The 21,244-nt window shown below is 43.0% G+C and overlaps 1 protein-coding gene, 1 long non-coding RNA gene and 2 other non-coding genes across 4 annotated transcripts in view; 3 read left to right on the top strand and 1 right to left on the bottom strand.

The window, feature by feature from the left end:
* Positions 1-21,244, bottom strand: part of LOC103345140 (uncharacterized) — a 297,246-nt gene that overhangs the window by 51,581 nt on the left and 224,421 nt on the right. The window lies entirely within an intron of this gene.
* On the top strand, positions 6,824-7,729 carry ORYCUNV1R1523 (vomeronasal 1 receptor oryCunV1R1523). Its single transcript, NM_001167212.1, is given in 1 exon segment — positions 6,824-7,729. A coding segment is annotated over 1 exon segment (906 nt).
* Positions 9,675-9,747, top strand: TRNAM-CAU (transfer RNA methionine (anticodon CAU)). The gene has a single exon. It is a non-coding gene; the product is annotated as a tRNA-Met (tRNA).
* TRNAP-CGG (transfer RNA proline (anticodon CGG)) lies at positions 14,416-14,487 on the top strand. The gene has a single exon. It is a non-coding gene; the product is annotated as a tRNA-Pro (tRNA).

Genomic DNA, 21,244 nt, shown 5'->3' with positions numbered 1-21,244 from the left:
TTCCTGTAGTAAAAAAAAAAAAAAAAAAACAAGTGGAAAAAGAACCTTTTTTTTTTTTTAATTTGACAGATAGAGTTAGACAGTGAGAGAGAGAAAGGTCTTCCTTCCATTGATTCACCCCCAAAATGGCCAGGTACTTCACCATGTGGGTGCAGGGGCCCAAGCACTTGGGCCATCCTCCACTGCCCTCCTGGGCCACAGCAGAGAGCTGGACTGGAAGAGGAGCAGCTGGGACTAGAACCCAGTGCCCATATGGGATGCCACTGCCACAGGCGGAGGATTAACCAAGTGAGCCACAGTGCCAGCCCTGAGTTGTTTATAATTACAATTATTTGTATTCTAGTTCATGTATGGCACCAGAACAGACACATAATTGACTTTCAATAAGTGTTTGTCATAATGAAGCTTGGTCTTAACATTTTTTATTTATTTATTTATTTATTTATTCATTCATTCATTTTTGAAAGAGAAAGAGAGAGAGAGAGAGAAAGAGAGAGAGAGATCTTCCACACAGTGGTTCACTCCCCAAATGCCAGGGCTGGGACCAGCTGAAGCCAGAAGCCTGGAACCCAGTCCAAGTATCTGATGTGAGTGGCAGGGGCCTAAGTGCATGAACCAATATCTTCTGCACATTAGCAGGAAGCTGGAATCAGAACCAGACTCTTACCCAGGCACTTCAATATGAGTTGCAGGCATCCCAAGGAGTGTCCCCATAAGGAAACCTTAAATGGTTCTGCAAGGTAGCCAGATATTTACATTTTAGGAGGGTTCTTTTAGAGTTCTCATTAATTATGCCTCCAAGGCTGGGCAGCCCCAGATTTGGCCTCAGGTGATGGTGTTCATGCTGGCAGAGTCCCAGGCCTGGGAAGAGCATCACATGATAAGAGTGAGTGGGATCATGAGGACTCCACCCCAAGGATCCAATCCAATCCAATTACTTCCCAAAGGCTCCATGTTCAGATAACATACTGGAGTAATTTCCACCCTCTTAATACCATTAACATAAGGCTTTGGGGACTAAACCTTTAACATATGGGCCTTGGGCAGACATTCTACATCCAAACCTTAACAGTGACTCAGATCTGCTAGAAGTGATGAGTCACACAGTTCCATTCTCAGGAAATGCAGGTATGGACATCTCCCTGTGCCACCAAGTCCTGCTTTCCTTTGACATTAGGAAAGATATGTATTTAACTCTGATCATACAGAGTAAACATTCCTTTGCTGTCCATCTACAGTTTCTTCCAGAATATTCACAAAGATTCATTGAGATGAGCCTGTTTTTCACGGTCATTTTATATAAGAGAAAGCACAGCAATAGATTGGCCAAGGGACTGATGTCCCCTACCCACTGTGACCCAGACAGAAATGTGTCGCTCCCCCTCTTCGTGGAGGAGCAACACTGAACCCTGCCTAGGCTTCATATCCGAGTCACGGCACCATTATGTCGCTCCCCCTCTTCGTGGAGGAACGACACAGGACCCTGCGCTGTTCTTTCGTCTGCTCGGCCCTCCCCGGGTTTGCTGCTGGTTCTTCCCGGGTTGGCTACTATCCCTTCCACCTCCGTGGAAGGGCAGTTCCCCCTGGCCACATTCCCCACTTCCGCAGGGGAGCGGCACACCGCAGGCCGGCTTTCTTGGGGGCTGCACAGGTGTTCCTTCAGCTAGATGTTCCCCTTAGATGTTCCCCATAGATGTTCCTCATAGATGTTCCCGGTGCATGCCGTCTCTCTCCTCCTTTATAGTCCTCCTCCGCCAATCCCAACTCGGCTGCCCACACGCCGAGTACGCTGCTCTCCTCCAATCAGGAGCAAGTCCTACAGTTTATTAGCTGAACTGGAGGCAGCTGTGCGGAAGCTGTTTACTTCTCTCCCAGCGCCATATTGTGGGAGAGCAGATGCATAGAATAAGTCTTTTTTTTTTTTTTTTTTTTTGACAGGCAGAGTGGACAGTGAGAGAGAGACAGAGAGAGAAAGGTCTTCCTTTGCCGTTGGTTCACCCTCCAATGGCCGCCGCTGCAGCCGGCGCACCGCGCTGATCCTGGCAGGAGCCAGGAGCCAGGTGCTTTTCCTGGTCTCCCATGGGGTGCAGGGCCCAAGCACCTGGGCCATCCTCCACTGCACTCCCTGGCCATAGCAGAGAGCTGGCCTGGAAGAGGGGCGACCGGGACAGAATCCGGCGCCCCCACCGGGTCTAGAACCCGGTGTGCCGGCGCCGCAAGGTGGAGGATTAGCCTATTGAGCCACGGCGCCGGCTTAGAATAAGTCTTAATTCCAGTAACTCAGTCCAGTCCGGGCTGCTCCCCACAAAATGCCTAGGATCCACATATAGATCTCAGAGCTGACATCACGGTGTAATTCCATCTGTCAGAAGAAAAGGCTGCAGGTGGACATTTGGTGCAGTAGCTAAGATGCTGCTTGAGACAGCTGCATTGCAAATCAGAGTGCCTAGGTCCAAGTCCTGGTTCCTAATAATGCACGTGGGGGGCAGTGGAAGATCACTCAAGGGGTTGGGTCCTTGCCACCCATGATGAGAGCAAGGTTGAGTTCCTAGCTCCTGGCTTCAGTCTGTTCAACTCTGGTCATCGTGGGATTGGGAATGCAAGCCAACAATAGAAAAATCAGTCTGTCTTTGTCTCTGTCTCTCTCTCTCTGACCCTTTCAAATAAAATGAAATCAACCAATCAGAAGGAGAGGCTAAAGGACACACACTTGGAGATGGGGGGGTGGGGGCACAGGGACTGTGAGAGACATGAGACCCACTGAGACTGAAGGACTCACTTTGTCAAGGCAGACAAGGAACTAAGGAGAGACTGGACTAGGACACTTGAAACAATAGGCACAGAGCCACAGAGCACAGTTACATCCATGGCTCCATCAAAACCTGGGCAGTGATGAAGTAATTCACGCAGACTCAAACCCAGGCCTGGAAATACCTCCAGCATCTCCCCATGGTAGCAGCTCTAGGATTCACACGTGCACTCCTGTGATTCCTGGCTGGGCCAGAGTGGAGGGAGGGGAGGGTAGCTCTCTGTGTCTTTGGGCAACTTTACCACCTGTGCCTGGATTGCTTCTTTCACAATCAGGAATGGAAAACCATAATTATCTCAACATTCTTTCCTTTATAGTACAATACTTTTAGCATCTATTGAGTGCCAGGTATTACCTAATGGTAATGAGGATGCAGTCACACAGGAAATGAAGGGAAGACCAAGGCCCAGAAGCCTGTCTCTCACACCAGCCCAGTATTACTCCTGCAGCTTGAAAAACAGTGGTAAAGAAAGGAAGGAAGGAAGGAAGGAAAGAAGGAAGGAAGAAGAAAAACAGCAGTATTCTCACTTCTGTTCTCAGCCAGGGACCCACACTTATTTGTATTCTTTAGCATCAGGGATGGAAAGTTTCTCTCGAGTTGACAAATAATAAAAGATGAAAGGATCGATCCTGGGTGTATATGTATCAAAGTAATGCCATTGACCTGAAAGGGTAGAATTGGTCTCTAAAAGGGGCATGGTGGGGGTGTTCCTTCTGGTTTCGGAGTCCCATCTGCTGTTAATAGTCAAGGAATAAACCAATTGCTTGTGGTAAAGACCTTGAACCTGCAACGTGAACAGGTGCATCAAGGTGACCCTTGTCTTGTGCAGGTCCACAGAAAGCAGAGTCTCCAGCACTGGTCATCACTTATGACATCCCTGGGTGCAAAGAAGCCTTGAGGAGAAAGGGAAGTGACTCATCCTGCATCTCAGAGGCTGGACCCCATCCTGGCTCAGAGCTCTGCAAACTTGGGAATGTGAAGAGCAGACTGGAAGACATAAAAGTTTGGCTAGTTGTTCCCTTTCTCACTGTGCATCCTTCCATTAAAATAATTACACTCTAATTAAGAGCAAGACAACGTCTGAGCCAAACAAGTGTCGTAATTGAGGAGGGAGCAGGAGAGGGACACTTTAGGGACTGAGACCTGAACAGGGTTTGCTTTTCCCTGATAGAGATCAATTGGAGTAGAAGGTCTGTGTCAGCCATGAACTCAGCAGATCCAGGAGGGACAAACAGAGCCTGGGAGCCTCCCTTGCTGAGTGACGACTGAGCCCTGGACTGCACCCTGGCTGCCACAGTGTGGAGCCCTGACATGCTTTGCTTTGCCTGTTGTCCATTCACAGTCCCCTCCACAGCGTAAGTCTGCTTCTCTCTGACTAATCAAGGGATGGATGTGAGTCTGTGAGCCGAGGACCTCCACTCTCCTGGCCTCCAAAGGTGTGTGCCTGGGGCAGAATGGTGATGGGGACCCGCTGCCCAGACGCAGCCCAGAATGCGGAGCATCCTCGTCCCCGCGTTCAGACAGTGAGAGAGCTCTGGGGTGGGTCATGCATGGGGAGCCCTCCTTGCTTTGGTCCAGAATGGCACAGGAGCTTTTCAGGTCTCTAGGAAAAAGTCTGTGTCAGGGCCACGTTCACCTGCACTATGACTCTGGGCATTATCAGCTTTCCCAAATTTGTTCACCTTACTTTGGGTGCATGTGTGATTTTGCACATGAGCCAACTTTGTCTTCACCCATTCAGTCATTAATTTCTCAGTGTATGCTGGTGTGTGAGTGTTTACCTTGAAGGTTTTCTTTCTACATCCATCCTTAAAGTCTGTTTTATACTATTCCATATGTGTAAGCCAGCTTCATTCACATACACCAGCTGATGAAGCAACTGTTAACAATTATGATTAAAAATTCTGACTGCTTCTTAGAAAAAAAAAATTTTTTTTTTTTTTTGGCCAGGCTATGAGTTGACGTAATCTGAAGTAACCCAGTGTAAATTTGCCTTGCTGTTATGTAGCAGAGAGCATTGATCACATTCTGGCTGAGAAATTTACCTGCCTATGCTGGTGTTAGATAATAAGCACATCTTTTTAAATAGTTCCAATGATGATTCCAAAACCATCTGGAAAAGGACTTACCTTTCCTTTCTCTGAAACTGTTCATTTGACTCAGCCAAAAAGAAAGGGTTGTGATGTAGGCGGGTCAGAAGCTGGTCTCAAATCTGATTTAGAATTTAGGGAAGGTAAAATAAGGACCAGAAAATGGGAAACCCTAGACTTAGGTAAGATTGAAAAAAAAAAAAAAAACAGGAAAATATCTGTGAAGGACATCTGGCACTAAGGAGTGCGTAGGACATTCATTTTTGATGGAATCCAGGTCACTGCTAAGCATTTCATAATTTCTTATTACAAACCTATTAGTTAATACTCTAGTTCTTGCTGTTAATGACTGACATTTATGTCACTGTGAGCTATGCATTTCACAGCATGCAATGCTTTGTGTTAATGCATTTGTGTGGCATTATACGCCCCATTTGGTGGGGTCAGGTGGACAAAAGTTGAGAGGTGGTAACTGCTATTCCTGAAGTCACTAGGCTCTCTGATGCCATACCTTGGCACAAGCCCAAGTTCATACAGTTTGTGCTACCAGTGGCCTTCAACAATGGATAGGTGGCAGGTGGGGAAGTTTGTAGAAGGTGCTCATATGTATAGAACTGATGCCAGACCTGGGGATTGCATCAAGCATCCCAGCTTGTTTTATTTGGGGAAACTGACTATAGTTTGATGTAAGTCCTAACTGAGAAGAGAGATTGCAGAGGTTAGTAGTCCTATCCAGGCCCAACAAAGATCAAAGCAGCCCTGGCATCATGCAGGTTGAAGAACAGACGCAGGTGGTGCTGACTGCAAAGCTACCTGAGATCACTCTTTCTACAAGGTCACACTGCAGCTGTGAGTGAGTGATTCCTCCTTTCTTACCAATGAAGTTTCAACCCGCTTTACTGCCTGCAGTCAGTTTTGAGGACTCCTAACTCACAAGTCACCCTCACCACATGACAGCATACAACATTACCTTGTCAAGCCTCTTCTCTTAATTCCCCTGAGAAATCTCAACGTCCAGGCTTCCACCAGAGGCCCCTGAATAACTCAGTGGGAACTGAGCCCTGTCACAAGGACCCAGCAGAGCACTGCTCCTGATCCTGTAGAACACGCCCTGGCTTCCTTCAGCACACACATCTGATTTTCAGATCCGAGACTTGACCCTAGAGGCAATTAAGCTTCATCCAATTAAGCTTTGAATATTAGAATTCTGTCTCCAAAAGTGATGCAGTTTGTCTTGCTATTGAGAACTCAAAAAAACCATTGTAGGGAGTGAAATTACAGGATCAGTTTATGATTTTCAAAGACAACTCTGAAAAACTAAGGTGTATGCATCAAAAATATGACAACTGGAACAAGAATTGATACTTATCAAAAGAGAAGTATAGTGAACAAAAGAAGGAGTGCTACAGAAAATAAAGTGTTGCTAAATTTGAAAGATGTTAAAGAAGTTGAAGCAACATTTTGATACACTAATGTGGAAGAAGTAGCTAGATCAAGGATGAGCTCCAGGCTTTTTGAAATTAAGTAAAATTAAGTAGAAAACACTAGAAGAGATTCATTTTGAGGGGATCATTAAAGTTTAATTCAGCACATGATGAGATTTTGTATGCACATAGGACATGTAAGGATTTGAACCCGAAGGTAGGGAGACAGAAAAACAAATTTGTTTTACAACTTTTGATTTTTGCATCCTCTTGCACAGGTGGCATTTAAGGTCGCATAGGATGCTCCAAAAAGACTCCCCAGGGAAAGGAAGCAATTCTTAGGACAAAAATGTGCCTTTACATGTACTGTGACTGTCCTGCTGCACCAGAAAAGTGCTATGACACAAAGCATTTTTTGCAGATACGAGTCATCGTTGCTGATGCTTTCTTCACAAAAGTATTTGCTGGATCCAAAACTTTTCTGTCTATGAAGTAAGAGATGGTTGTGTACATTATTAAGGAAACAATCTTTCTCTTTCTCACTGGACTTGGTCTTTTGGGGAACATGGCTGTTTTTGCCAATTATATATGCATTTTCTTTGTGGGTACTGAGAAGAGGTCAGTACACCTTATTCTCATCCACTTAGCTTTTACAAATATCATACTTCTCTTTTCCAAAGGAACACCAAATACAATAGCTACTTTTGGTTTGGGAAACCTCCTGGGTGATGGAGGCTGCAAAACTGTTGTTTATCTGGAGAGGGTGGCTCGGGGCCTCTCCATCTGCACCAGCAGCCTCCTTGTGGTGGTCCAGGCTGTCATCATGAGCCCCGGGGCCTCTGTGTGGGGGAGAGCCAGACCCAGGTCCGCTGGGCACATCCTCCCACTGCTTCTCTTCTTTTGGATACTCAATTGCTTCATCAGCCTGAATTTACTCTGTTACATAAGAAGTACCAACAGCATGAACACATCACTGACCAGAAGTCATCGCTACTGTTATTTTGTACCAGAAAGCTGGATAATAAGATGGGTGTTTTTCACTTTCCTGTTCCTGCGCGACGCCCTGTTTCAGGGCCTCATGGCCTGTGCCAGTGACTACCTGGTGCTTCTCCTGCATGCACACCACAAACACGTCCTCTACCTGCAGAACACCCAGCTTCTCTGTACCACTGCCCCTGAGATCAGAGCTGCCCAGAGTGTTCTCCTCCTCATGCTTTGCTTCCTTTCTTTTTATTGGACAGATTGTATTATTTCTCTATATTTGTCTTTCTCCTTAGAGCAGGATTCCATAACAGCAAATGTTCGAGAATTTGCAGCTGTTGGTTATGCAGTTCTCAGCCCATTTGTGCTGATTCACAGAGATGGAATCCGGCTGAATGTTGGTATATGCAACAAGATTGGGTAAAATGTTTGATTAATCCCTTCAGTAACGAAGTTTGACGTAATTGTCAGTTTTGCTATGGTGTGTGTAAAAAAGAAGTCAAATAAGAATTGTATGAACATATAAGGGTAGACTGTCACATAACACACCTGGGACAGCAGCCTTGCTCCGACACAGAGGTCCTTCGAGGCTGACACAGGCACCTTTCCATCTGTGTCTGCTGCCTTCACCTCTGCACTTGTGAGGCTCACTCATCAGCAGGCTGCACCTAGAAAGGAGCAGAGCAGTTTGGCAAAATCTGTCACAATCACCAAGGCACCCTGTTCCATCAGATGGCATTTTAAGTCACAGAGAATGCCCCACAAAGATCCCCAAGGAAAGGAATATAGAATACATTTGGGTAGGAGAGAGAATTCTGATGTTTCTCATCAAGCTATTCTGAAAGATACTGAATGCTGTCATACTTGTTATACACGTGTTTACTGAACAAAATCTAAGAACCACATAGTCAGACCTCTACTCTGTTTTTAAGACGTCCTCTATTAAATTGCTACAATAGCCCTGAGAAGTGTTTGAGTTTCCCTCTCTTCTAAGCAATGGTCCACTTATGTGTCTGGTTTGGTTATGTTAGTTCCACACAGCTTTTAAGTAATTATTTATGCAATGTCTGTTACCATGTTACGCTATCACTTGCTTAGACGCTTGCCTTCCTTTACATAGCTGTGGCTTGCTGCTGGCAAGGACCGTGCTGTGGCCTAAATGTCACAACTTTCCCCTGGCAGCCTCTTCCTGGTACCCGACATGGAGAGCAAGACAAAGCAAGCGCTCCCAAAATCTCAGTGGCGTTTGACTCAAGAGGAAGGGATTAAGTGCCTGGGAATGAAATGAAGAGTGGTGTATTCAAACTGAGCCAGAAGGAGATGACTGAGCAGCAATAGACAGGAAGTGTCGGGATGAATATGAAGCTGTTGATTAACTTCGTGGCAAAAAATGGTAACAGTTAGTGTGCCTAGAATGTAGGTGCCCCATAGAAGCATAATTGTTTGCTTCCCATTTTAAAGTTGGAACTGAGAAAACTTGAGTTTAATTTACACCCTTAAGCATAAGTAATTAATTTAAACACATCTGATTGAGTGGGAAGCAAGGAACTGAAAATGGAAATACCAATCTTTAGAGCACCTTGCCCAGGCTGGCAGCACACCAGCTACCTTTCATCTTTCACATACGTATACTTTTTCTCAGTAACACCATCTACATAGGAAGATGAATTCTGCATCAATTTTTCCTGTGAAATCTTACACAAGATTTGAAGTCATAGTGGCTGGAAACCTCTCACATTTGGTAAAAGAGAGAACTTCCCAGATTCAAAAAACTCAGGGAACCCTAAGCAGGATGCCCATAAATATCTACATCCAGGTCAATCAAAAGCAGGTTTCTGAAAATTAAAACAATGAAGCTCCTGAAAGCAGTCTGAGAATAATAGCACATTACCTACAAGGGAGTTAAGACATCAAGTGACAGTGAATTTCTCTTAAACTGTATCCCTGAGCCAAAACTGCATGGATCCCCAGACCCTACTGGTTCTAAGTCTGACTGGTAGTGCTCAGAGACACTTTGGGTCCCCAGGCATCGGGGTCAATTCAGGTCAGTGTCCACTTATCACTGTAAGTGGATAAGTGATAAGCGGATGAGTGATAAGATGTAAGTCTCATTATAACTCTTTCCCCAGTGCACAGCCCCTCCAGCAAGTGATCCTGTTCCTCACAAGGAAGACTCAGAAGATCGTCAGTGAATGTTTTTGGCAGAGTCTCCATGAGAACATGGCTTTCCCTTTGCTAAAGAGGCTCTGAACATCTGCACTAGCTTAACTCTGGGGGTTCACTGAGGAGCCATGATGGTTCAACTCAGATTGTCTAGTCACAACACTGAAAGCTTTCCCTTCTCTACAAAGAATTCCACCCTCGGGGTTGCCTCCTTAGCGCAGTAGGCAGCGCGTCAGTCTCATAATCTGAAGGTCCTGAGTTCGAGCCTCAGAGGGGGCAGCTGAGCTTTTGTCCCAAGTTAATAGGACCATGATCCACAACTCAATGCCAAAGATCTAGATCTCCGTGACTTGGACAGTTCTACTTCTGTAAGTAATTGAGGTGGGACATTTGGCCCCTGTCACAGTGGAGACCCATAATCCCATTGCATTTAAAAAATGGATTCCAGTTCAGCAGTAGCAGTTTCCAATATAATTTTTCATGGGTAGAGAAGAGCCATGGGTAGAGTTCTTTTAGAATCCTGGGACTATCTGAACTTACTTTTTGCAGACATGGTGAAAACATGCCCTCTCGACCCTCCTGTTCTGCGTGAGCAGGTCTATTACTGTAAATCATCCCTAGCGTTTCAATCTCTTGTGCTTTCAATACTTTGTTTGCAGTGCACTGAGGAGTTTCTGAGATTTCAGCTTAATTTAGGAAAGTCCACATTGGGTCAGGGTTTCAGTGATTATCCAATGCAACAAACTTTCAGAGCCATTCCTAGCCCCTAAGTGGAAATATTAAAGTTCACAGTCTCCTCTTAGGTGGTTCATTTCAATGAAATTTGAATCATTCTTACAGACATCTCTACTGTGAATCACGAACAATCTGGGAATTGTTTCTGAAATAAAGATGAAATATTTTCTGAATACACATGGTTTTGTTGTAACACCTAATTTGCTCTTAAATATAATCCTGACTTTTTATGATTTTGTGCAGCATTCTTTGCTACCATAACCACATTGGCCATCAGGGGGTCATCTATTTCTGCCTCTTCATGTGTGAACCTGGCTAAAGTGAAAAATCAAGCTAAATCCAATACAGCCCATCAACCTAGTTATGGACTTACAGAAAAATAATAGGGAAAACATGGTATGTTTATCAGCACCATGGGAATGGATACAATTCAAATGTCAGGAACTCCACTGCACAAAATGCCTGGTTTATTAATAGATGGAATTAACACAAAAGGAGAGTGAAAACTTTACAGATAACAAAAGATTTAAGAAACACTTCCAAAGAACACATGCTGGATACCACTAAGGTCTTATTTCCTTGTTTTTATCCCATCCAGTTTTCTTGACCAAGTGAAATAAAAGTAAATAATTTTATAATAATGTATAAGGAAATGAGCATCTAATTCCCAAGCAAGTTGTAGAAAATAAGTGAGAAAAAAATGATTCCTGTTCATAGTGCTCTTTATATCAAGTTAAATGACATGGAAGTAAAGGAAAATAATATTGAGCAATAAATGAAAGTAACGTATTGAAAAGTAAAGGAAAGTTTTACACAGGAGTAGTGACATTCTTTGGAAGAGCTGACAAGCAATACTTAACAGGCCTCTGACAGCTTGAAAAACCAATATTTGACAACTGACTGAGCCACCATAACAAATCACTGTTCATTTTTCCTCTTTTTGTACATAATTGATGCTTAAGCAGGTCATAGAGGATGGTAATAATTAGTCCTCTAGAAGGAAAAAAAAAAGGTTACTTTCAAGCAATTAAACCTTATTTCCTGAAGCTGATCATGTTGTCTATTTCCACATAATAAAATACCACAAATTTGACAGTTACAAATACACAGTTTTCAAAATCTAATTGTTTAAGTATATCGAGAGTCTGCTTTAACTTCCTCATCTGCTTTGGGTCTTACCAGTCTAATACCAATGTGTTGGTGGTGCTGCAATCTAGTGTGAGCCCTGGAATCCTTTTCCAAGTCCATGTGATTGTTGGCAAAACTTAGCTCCTTTATTTTCAGAACCCAGCCCCTCAACTCCTAGAGACCACCTACAGCCCCTGATCTGTCCATATCATAGTTCTTAACTTCTTTGATGCCAGCAGAGACCCTCTTTCACATGGAATCTGTCTCTTTAGGAAAGGCCTGGACCTTCTTTCAATAAATTCCTATGATTAGATCAAGCAAAAATTAGGTGTCAACTGATTAGCGTCTTTAATCACATCCATAGAATCCCTTCATTTTTACCATGTAAATCCAATCAAATCTCAGTAGTGAAATTCCACCATATTCCCAAGTCCCAAGGATCATCTTAGAATTCTTCACATATATCTAACTCTCTCACTCTCATTGACTTTTTTTTTTTTTTACTCAGTTACAATAATCTAATTCTCTGAATTTTTGTTATTGATCAGGTTGAAGGTCTGAGAGCTAAGTCAAAGGTTCTGGACGATTTCTCATTGACAGAGAAGTGATGGGGGGGGGTGGGATGGAAGCAAGGGCAAGGTCACGCAGGAGAAGGAGGACCTCACATGCTCTGTTATGACAGGGCAGCCATGACCCTAGGGAAGGAAGGGGAGCAAGGGCATCGCTGTGGCCTACTGGTGATGTTCTACTTCTCCATCTGGGAGGTGAGTGATGGCGTATTTTAAATATGTGTAGCTAGCTACCATATCACCCAGCAATCCCACAACTGGGTATACATCCAAAGGAAATGAAGTCATTATGTCAAGGAGATAGGTGCACTTCCATGTTCAGTGTAGCATTACTCATAACAGTCGAGTCATGGAATCAACCTAAATACCCATAAATGGTGAATGAATAAAGAAAATGTGGTGTAGATACACACTGGAATAATATTTGGCCATAAAAAAGGAAGGAAATTCTGCCAGTTGGGATAATGTGGATGAACTGAAGGATGTAATGCTAAGTGAAATAAACCAAGCACAGAACCAACAAATGCCAAATAATCTGTCTCATGCATTGAATTTAAAATGTTCAAATTCAGAAGAGAGAATGGTATTTACCAAGGGTTAGGGTGTTCTCGGATTGGGGAGATGTTGACCAAAGATTACAAAATTTGAGTTGGAGTGTGTTTTGAATTGGTTATTAGTTTAGATGTCCCCCAGAGGCCCCCATTTTAAAGGTTTGAGCCCATGGGTGGTACTAGTGGGAGCTGGCAACATTTAGGAGGTGGGCCTAGTGGCAGATACTTAGGTCACAGGGGATGCTGCCCTCAGCGGAGTGAATTGCTTCAAAAGCCAGAGACCAGGCCCAGTCTCCCTGTGTCTGCACCCTGACTTGCCACGTGTCCTCCCACACACCTTTCACTACCCACCACCAGGTCCTCACCACCCCTGCACGTGCCTTCAGGACTTTCAGACTCTGAGACTGTGAGCCAAGTAAGCCTGTCTTTCCTCTGGAAGTAGCTTGTCTCAAGTATTTCATTGCCATAATAAAAAGCTCATTAACACAGAGTAGGAGAATTTCACTATTAAAATTAATAAATGGGCAGGAGAAACAGAGCAATGCCTAGTCACTTCATAATTATTTGGATACACTCAATAAACTCATGTCAAAACTCAAGCTGAGGGCTGGTTTAAATCTACTATTCCTTTCACAAAGGACTGATTTTTCTTTTATGTATTTAACAAAATCATATTTTCTACTAGTCCTTACAAAATAATTTCATTTGGGGTTAAAAAAAATAGGTACTCTTTAATTATAAAGAATGAGTTGAATGAGGGGAAATAGTTTTAAATTTTGAAGATATCAAATTAGGTATGGTGAAATGAAATTGAAAATATGTATTAGTTCAATAGCTACATATTAGCATGGATTTAAAATATGACTTAGGGGTGGGTGTTGTGGAACAATGGTTAAGCCACTGCTCAGGACACACACATCCCATGTTGGAAATCCTGGTTGGTGTTGGGGCTGTTGTGCTTCTAATCCGGCTTCTTGCTGATAGGCATCCTACGTGGCAACTGGGATGGCTCAGGTCCCTGATGCTCACATGGGAGACCTGGACGGAGTGCAGGGCTCCTGGCGTCAACCTAGCCCAGCTCCAGCTCTTGAATGAATCAGCAAATGAAAGATCTTTCTTTCTATCACTCTGCCTTTAAAATACAGTTTAGACATATGGGCTAGTGGCCTATTGGGAAACTTGTAACCAGAAGGTTTGTGAACTTCCTTATACTTTTATAAGGGAAGACGTTACAAAATTAATCGAATATTAACTTCTTGGTGCCCCTGAAAAAAATCAATCTCAAGGAAGCTAACCTTATCAGTGGAACTTTGTCATGATTAGGAATAGTCACTTTGAGGAATTTCTGGTAGGCAAAAATATTCTATGATAGAGCAAATAGTCTAGAAGTCCTTCGTAATAACAATGGGGTAAAAGTGAAATAAGGAAAACTTCAGAACTCTAAAAGCTAAATGACAATGAGTTAGCTTTCTATCACTACTGCTTAGTTTTTCTTGCCCTACAATTTCAAACAAATAAAAATTTTCAATTTGAACTTTAGTCTTTGACTCACTACAATATCTGTGAGAATCTTCCACATTGCTTCGTATATCAGTAGTTAATTCCCTTTTACTGGTGAGTAGTATTTGATTTTATGATTTAATGCAATTTTTTTATCCAATGATCCACTAAAACCAGTTATTACTTGGGCTGATTCCAGATTTTGGCTGCTATTAAAAAAAAGAAAAAGAAAAAGAGTTAACTCAGGCAGTTTAACAAATAGAACAGAGGAGAAACTCTCCTGCGGGTTAGAAGTCTTCCAGTTCAGTGACAGACTGCATGTTAATCTCAGTCACCAACTATTTAACGGGTGCGATTGACAAAGTATTAAATAGTCCTGAGACAGAAAAAAATCTTTCGAGAAGCAGCATAAGGGCACTTGAGCGCTATTACTGCAGAATACACGGATGCACCTTCCAGTAGGTGGCTCGTTGGTCTAGGGGTATGATTCTCGCTTCGGGTGCGAGAGGTCCCGGGTTCAAATCCCGGACGAGCCCGCTCCATTTTCTCTCAGACAGAAATCGTAAGGGATAAAGCGAAAAGCATTTTCCAAAGCACTCACGAGGAGAAAGTTCTTTCATCACAAGAATAGAGAAGACTTCACCGGGATCTTAGCGCACTCCTCACCCGCGGAAGAGCACGTCCTGGGGACGCGGGGGCGCGAGCCTGTCCAACTTCAGCTTTTGTCTCTTGGACCCTGGCCTTCAGGCGCCGCGGGCTGGAAAGCAGGGGTCGGCCCTGGCCTTCAGGCGCCCCGGGCTGGAAAGCAGGGGTCGGCCCGGGGAGGCTGCCGCCTGTGCCGCCGCGAGGTGGGAGTGCGTCCATCCCCTACCTGCGCCACCGAGCGTCCAGCGCCTGGTGTGCCGTACCGCGCGCAGTGCGGGATGCCGGGTAGGCTTTCTGTGAGAGTGATGCGCCCAAAACATTCCCTCTTTTGTAAAGTACAGATTCATAGGTTGTAATTTACTGTGAATTGATAATTTGGAGTGGGTGTCACTAAGCGTGAAATCCAAAGGAACTTATTCAACTTCTGTCCTTTAAGAATGTTCTCAGAATTCAGAAAGCAAATTTTATGCCCCGCAGGCAGGCAACTGAATGGCCCTTCCTCAAGGGATTTTACTATCCCAAGAAAGGTGAGAAAGGTTGAGACACGAATGTGTGCGGCAGCAAATGGCACAGGCAGACAGCCCTAACATGACATCCCTGGGATGGGCGTTTGGTGCGGTCAAGACAGCCCTTGCGGCATCCACATCCCGTTTTCAAAGCGCCTGGGTTTGCGTTCTGGGTCCCTTCCAAATGCGGTTTTCTGCTAGTGTGCACCCGAGAAGTAGTAGGTGATGGCTCAACCACTTGGGTCTCTTAGACTCCATGAGAGGCCTATGTTGAGTTTGGGACTCCTCATTTCAGCCTGGCCCAGCACTGCTATTGCAGGTATGTAGGGGGTGAACCATTGAATGGAAAGTCTCTCTCTCTCTCTCTCACTCTCTCTCGTCGTCCCCTTTCAAGTAAACATTCAATTTCTTAATCAGAAAAATTTTAATGATACCCCGAGTCAGTAAGATGAACTTAAAATCTCAGCTTCCAGTTATTTTGGGGTCCTAAAGTACGGACTATAATTAAAGATCACTAGGCATTTGAAGTAAATGTCTAATAGGACAGACAAGACATAAAAGTGAACTGGAAAAAATACGAAAATATTAGGTGCAGAAAAGAAAACTCATGAAGTTATTACCTGATTTAAAGGAAAGTGAATGTTCTAGACAAGGGTCATTCTACAGACATCTTTTGCAATTGAAACAAAGTAGAAATGAAAAAATTTAATAGAATTACTGGGATCAAATGAGAAGGATATTTTGCAGAGTGTGGAACAAAACAAAGGGAAACTCCAGTGTGGTGGAATGAGAAGTCCATGCCAAGATGGCCGCTGGCAAGCCAGCGTCAGTTACTCAGGAAGGGCTTTGGAACCCACCTGGCAAAGGAGCCTGCCTGGCAACAGGCAGTGATTGGTTAGGACACAAACTGCCCCTTGACCAGATTGGCTGCCTCGGCTATTTAAACTGCTGTACCAACTGAAATAAAAGAGCCTGCGGGCTGCTGGCCTCTGGCCCGATGTCTGTGGTGTCTGCGTGGTGACTCTGTGCCTCTTGCCCCCACCGCGCTCCTCCTCTCAGAATGAATCCACAGCAGTTGAACTCTTTAGTATTTACCCAAATAAGTAAAAAAAAAAACTTATGTTCACATGCACAAATAAACTGCACATGACGTTTATAAATTTATTCATAATTACCAAACTTGGAGACAACTAAGAGGATTCAGTAGGTGAATGGATGAACAGTGCGGTACCATTCAGTGATAAAAAGTTGTCAAGTCACAAGACGACACAGCGGAAGCTTATGAAGCATTGCTAAGAAAAAGAAGCCAATCTGAAAGACAACATACCATATATGTGGTTCCAACTATGTGGCGTCATAGAAAAGGTAAAACTACGGAAGCAGTAAAAGGTCCGAGGTCGCTCTGAGAAAGAGGGAGAAATGAAGAGGCAAAGCATAGGGAATTTTTAGAGCAGTGAACCAATTCTGTGTGATACTGTATTGATGGAAACATGTCATTCTGTATTTGTCCAAACCCACAGAATGCACAAGGGTGAGCCCTAATGTAAACGAGGGGCTGTTAGTTCCCTGAACTGTAACGAACGTTTGACTCTGATGGGAGCAGGGAGGCTAGGCTGCACATGTGCAGAAAATTCTGCACTTTCTTGTAATTTTACTGTAAATATAAAGCTAATCTAAAAAGCATTTTTACAGCATAATTTGTTCAAATTAGTTCTTCAATAAAGTCCATACATTATCATTGACATATATCTTGTAAACTTGTTTAAGAAAAAATCACTATCCTCTCTTTTTTCCCTGTGCCACTTACCTGTTGATAGAAATGGGTAATTTGTCCTGTAAAACTTTCTACATTTTGAATTTGGTAGATTGCTGCAGTCAAGGTATTAGAATCTTTATGTGTCATTTACCAGACTTATCAACTCCATTGTATTAATATATTAAAACTGCTCACAAAAGATGTATCATTCTAGGGGGCTTCTTTAAATTTAATTAAGTTTCTAAAAAAAAAAAAGTGAAATTAACTTCAAGATGCAATGACTTTGAACAGCCCTTGTCTTGACTGTTGAGACAGTTTGTTTTGTTTGTTCTTCGTGCAAATTGTTGAACTATTTACTTAGTATAGAGTTGGTCTTCTGTGTATACAGTTAATTGAAAATGGATCTTAGTGGAGAATGGGACTAGGAATGGGAGAGGGAGGAAGAATCACTATATTCCTTAAGTTGTACTTAGGAAATGCATGAAGTTTGTATTCCTTGAATAAAAGGTTTCTTTGTGGGGAAAAAATAAAAAATAATAAAATATATGTATTAATCCACATACACACATAAACTGTACAAACATCGATGACCACAACTTTATTGTCCCCTAGATCAACAGTCAATGCTGACACTCAAGAGCCTCCATGCTCTTTACTGACCTACTGCTCTGCAAAGAGAAATGCCATTCCTTCACCCTCACTGTAGAAGTCCCATCTCTAACCCATTTCTTAGGATGTTTATGGAAACCACTGTGACCCTTTTGCTTTAACTAATTTAAACTTTTCCAAAGACCATTTCCAGTTCTACTCCTTATAAATAGACTGCAGAGAGAAGTAATTTTTGCTTCTCTCAGTTTTATTTTGTTCTGCCACATGTAATCTATGCAGTGCTTCCTTGTACTCTCAGCTACTAATACTTCTGTATAATTGTAGCTTTGAGTGATGTTTCTCAACTACCTCACTCACTTGGGTATAGTTCAACTCTTTCTATTAAATGTATACAGAAATACATAGATCTCTTTTCCTATCATATATCACTGAATAATATGTTCACAGTGCACTATCTCCTGATGTTATGGATTGAATAATAATTGGGTGTCCCCAAAAGGCCGTGTTTAAGGGTAGAACTTAATCCAATTATTGTGTAAGTGTGAGATCTTGGGGAGTGATTAGATTGTAGTTATGTTGCTGGGGTGGAGAGTCCAGTTGAATCATGACAGCTCTATAAGGAGAGAATACATGGAAGAGCATGTGCGTGCTGTCTTTGTCTTTTTCCCTCCCTCTTCTTGCTGGCCCACCAAATGATGCTACTTCTGCAAATGTTCCACCATTCATCACCCTCACTAGAAACCAGAACAAAGGGGTCTCCAATTTTGGGCTCTAAGCCACCAAAACCATGTGCCAAAATAAGTCTTCCTTCCTCCCTAAGTAGCTCCTCTCAAGTATTTGTTACAATGACAAAAAAATAAACAAAAAACCCCCAAAACCTAATATACCTGATAACATGAGAACTCCTCAAGTGTTTATTTTTTATTCAGCAGTAAATGTTTCTACAGTTGTGGCTCAGGAAATCTACATAACTGCTGGAATTCATTTCAGGACATTATATACATATTTACAGAGAGAATTCCAAAGATATTTTCAGATGAACAAATGAGCCAATATGTTTTTACATTTGCTCTCCCACCAATTGAACAATAGTTTATATATGATCACCATTTTATACGACTTTTCCTTAAAACTTTCTAAGACTGGTTCTCCCCTCTCCCCTTCTATACTCCTGCACCCCCGCAGTTATTCCTCCACAAGCATTCTCTTTAACTCTCTCTGATAGAATGGGACCATGTGTCTCTCCAAGAAGCCTAAGGACACTAGAGATGCACTCACTACTCACTGTGTCTCTCTTTTCAGTTCAAGATTCTAGTTCCTCATTTTTCTCTTATTCAAAGTATTATACTCTTTCAGGATCTTGAGACAATATGTGAAACAGAATACAAATTATTTTAGGCTCTCAAGGACAAGAGAAATGTTACAATGAGACTTCAAAGTGTATGGACAATAGAATTAAAAGACAATTTTTTGGGAAAATTTTTTTAAAATACAGGCATGGGCAGTTATCTTCAAAAGTTCATGAAAAATATACTTTATGGAAAAACTATAAATGGACTTCAAATTTTTTGCACCAAAATAAACTTATTTTCCCATGATTTTTTTAAGTACCCTTTTTCACCATTCTGGTTACTCACAACAATCTAGCTGTTTATAGGTCAAGTGTAAAGCCCACTAAATGAAGTAAATGAGGCTTCATCTAGGGGTGACTGTTTAAGTAAAGAAATAGTCATCAGGAACACTATGCAAAACAAATCCTGTAAGGACCGAACTCAAGACCTTTTGTTTACCAGGTAAGTGGGATGAACTGCTGAGCAACAGTCCCCTTACTGTCCTAAAATTACCTTCTTTGATGTGCAAACAGAGTACATTTTAAAACATGCTAGAATTTTAGAATTTGCATGTCTGAGGTAACATTCCACTTTTAGCAGGAAATATACCAAAACAAATCTCCTTGGTACAATACACTGTCAAGGCTGAGAAGTGGGGAAACTGCAAATTACAAACAAATTGCCTGCTTTTTACCTAGACATCTGTTATAAAGTTGTTCTAAAGAAAAAGGGTCTCCCATCCTTAAATCTATCAAAGGGATCAAGAATGGGCTCAAAGGGATGAAACCAAGACAGAACAGAGGATAGCTGCTACAGGGAAATAGAAATTTCTCCATGAGCAAAAGAACCTGTTTTATTGGGTGTAAACTACATTTCTACATTTATTCAAAGTGGAAATGCTTTTAAAAATTAAGCTGTGGGGACTGGTGCTGTGGTGTAAGCCACTGCCCCACAACCCAGCATCCCACATGGGCACTGGGTTTGAGTCCCAGCAGCTCCGGCTCCTTGCTAACGTGCCTAGGAAAGCAGCAGAGGATGGCCCAAGTGCTTGTGCCCTGTCCCCAGGGAGATCTGCAAGGAGTTCCTGGCTCCTGGCTTTGGCCTGGCCCAGCCCTGGCTGTTGTAACCATTTGGGGAAGTGAGCTAACAGACAGAAGACATATTTCTCTCTCTTTCCCTCTTTTGCTGCAACTCCACCATTCAAAATAAATATTTCTTGAAAAAAGAAAAAAAAATTAAGTTAGAGGGGCCAGCATTGTGACACATCAGTTAAAGCCACTGCCTGTGAAGCTGGCATCTTCTACGGGTGCCAGTTCATGTCCCCATCAGCTCCACTTCTGATCCAGCTCCCTGCTAATGTCTGGGAAAAGAGCAGAAGATGGCACACCTGTTTCAGTCCCTGCCACCCACATGGGAGACCTGGATGGTTTCAGCCTGGGCCAGAGCTGGCTGTTGAGGCCATCTGGGAAGTTAACCAATGAATGGAAGATCTCTCTCTCTCTCCTTTCTCTCTGTAACTCTTTCTTTCTTTTTTATTTTTTTTAAATATTTATTTGAAAGGCAGAGTTACAGAGAGGCAAAGGCAGAGAGAGAGATATATTCCATCTGCTGGTTCACTCCCCAAATGGCTGGAGCTTCTTCTGGGTCTCCCACAAGGGTGCAGGGGCCCAAGGACCTGGGCCATCTTCCACTGCTTTCCCAGGCCACAGCAGAGAGCTGAATTGGAAGTGGAGCATCCAGGACCCAAACTGGCACCCATATGGGATTCCAATACTGCCACATAAAATGGGATGTGGCATTCCCCCCACAACACCACGCACCATGAATGGGTAATGGAATGAATGACAAGAAAGCATTAAGTGCAGCAACAGTCTGTACAATTACAGGCAGACGTCTATGGATGAAGGAATCCACCAATCTCTATGCATGTGTTAAAAGAACATGTGGAGAAGGCATATATAGGGAACACGAGCTGAAATGCCAGAAAGAACACATGTTTTGGAATAAAAACAATTTTGCTCTCTGCTACTGCCATTGCCACTTACAAGCCAGGTGACTTTATGAGTTATTTTTCTCCTCCAAGTCTCAGCCTCATCTCTCAAATGAGGGCAATGAGATACTTTTGTGGAAAAAATTAAAATTGATGATTAACAAAGGATATATGTTAGTGGAAAAACCCAATTTGATTAAATAAAACAATGTGAGGGGCTCATAGTTCATCATTCTGGACACATGGCTCTGAACAGATGCATGTTCTTCTGAACAGAGGAAGATCTCAGGTTGGAAGTCCAAGTTTCGAATCAGAAGCCTGGGCCTGGAGACAGGCATGCCAATACTCATCCTTCCGGTTGGAGGACACTGTTTCTCTGTACTGTGGCAGGAGAGGAGACAGGACGGTGAAAGAGTTGACGTTTCTGGAGGCAGGAAGAGGGCAATAAAACAAACA

This window comes from Oryctolagus cuniculus, chromosome 5, assembly GCF_051225735.1.
Source record: "Oryctolagus cuniculus isolate XC-2025 breed Fujian yellow rabbit chromosome 5, ASM5122573v1, whole genome shotgun sequence".
Classification (NCBI taxonomy): domain Eukaryota; kingdom Metazoa; phylum Chordata; class Mammalia; order Lagomorpha; family Leporidae; genus Oryctolagus; species Oryctolagus cuniculus.
Note: the sequence above shows the minus strand (reverse complement) of the source record. Positions and strands in the feature narration are given on the sequence as shown.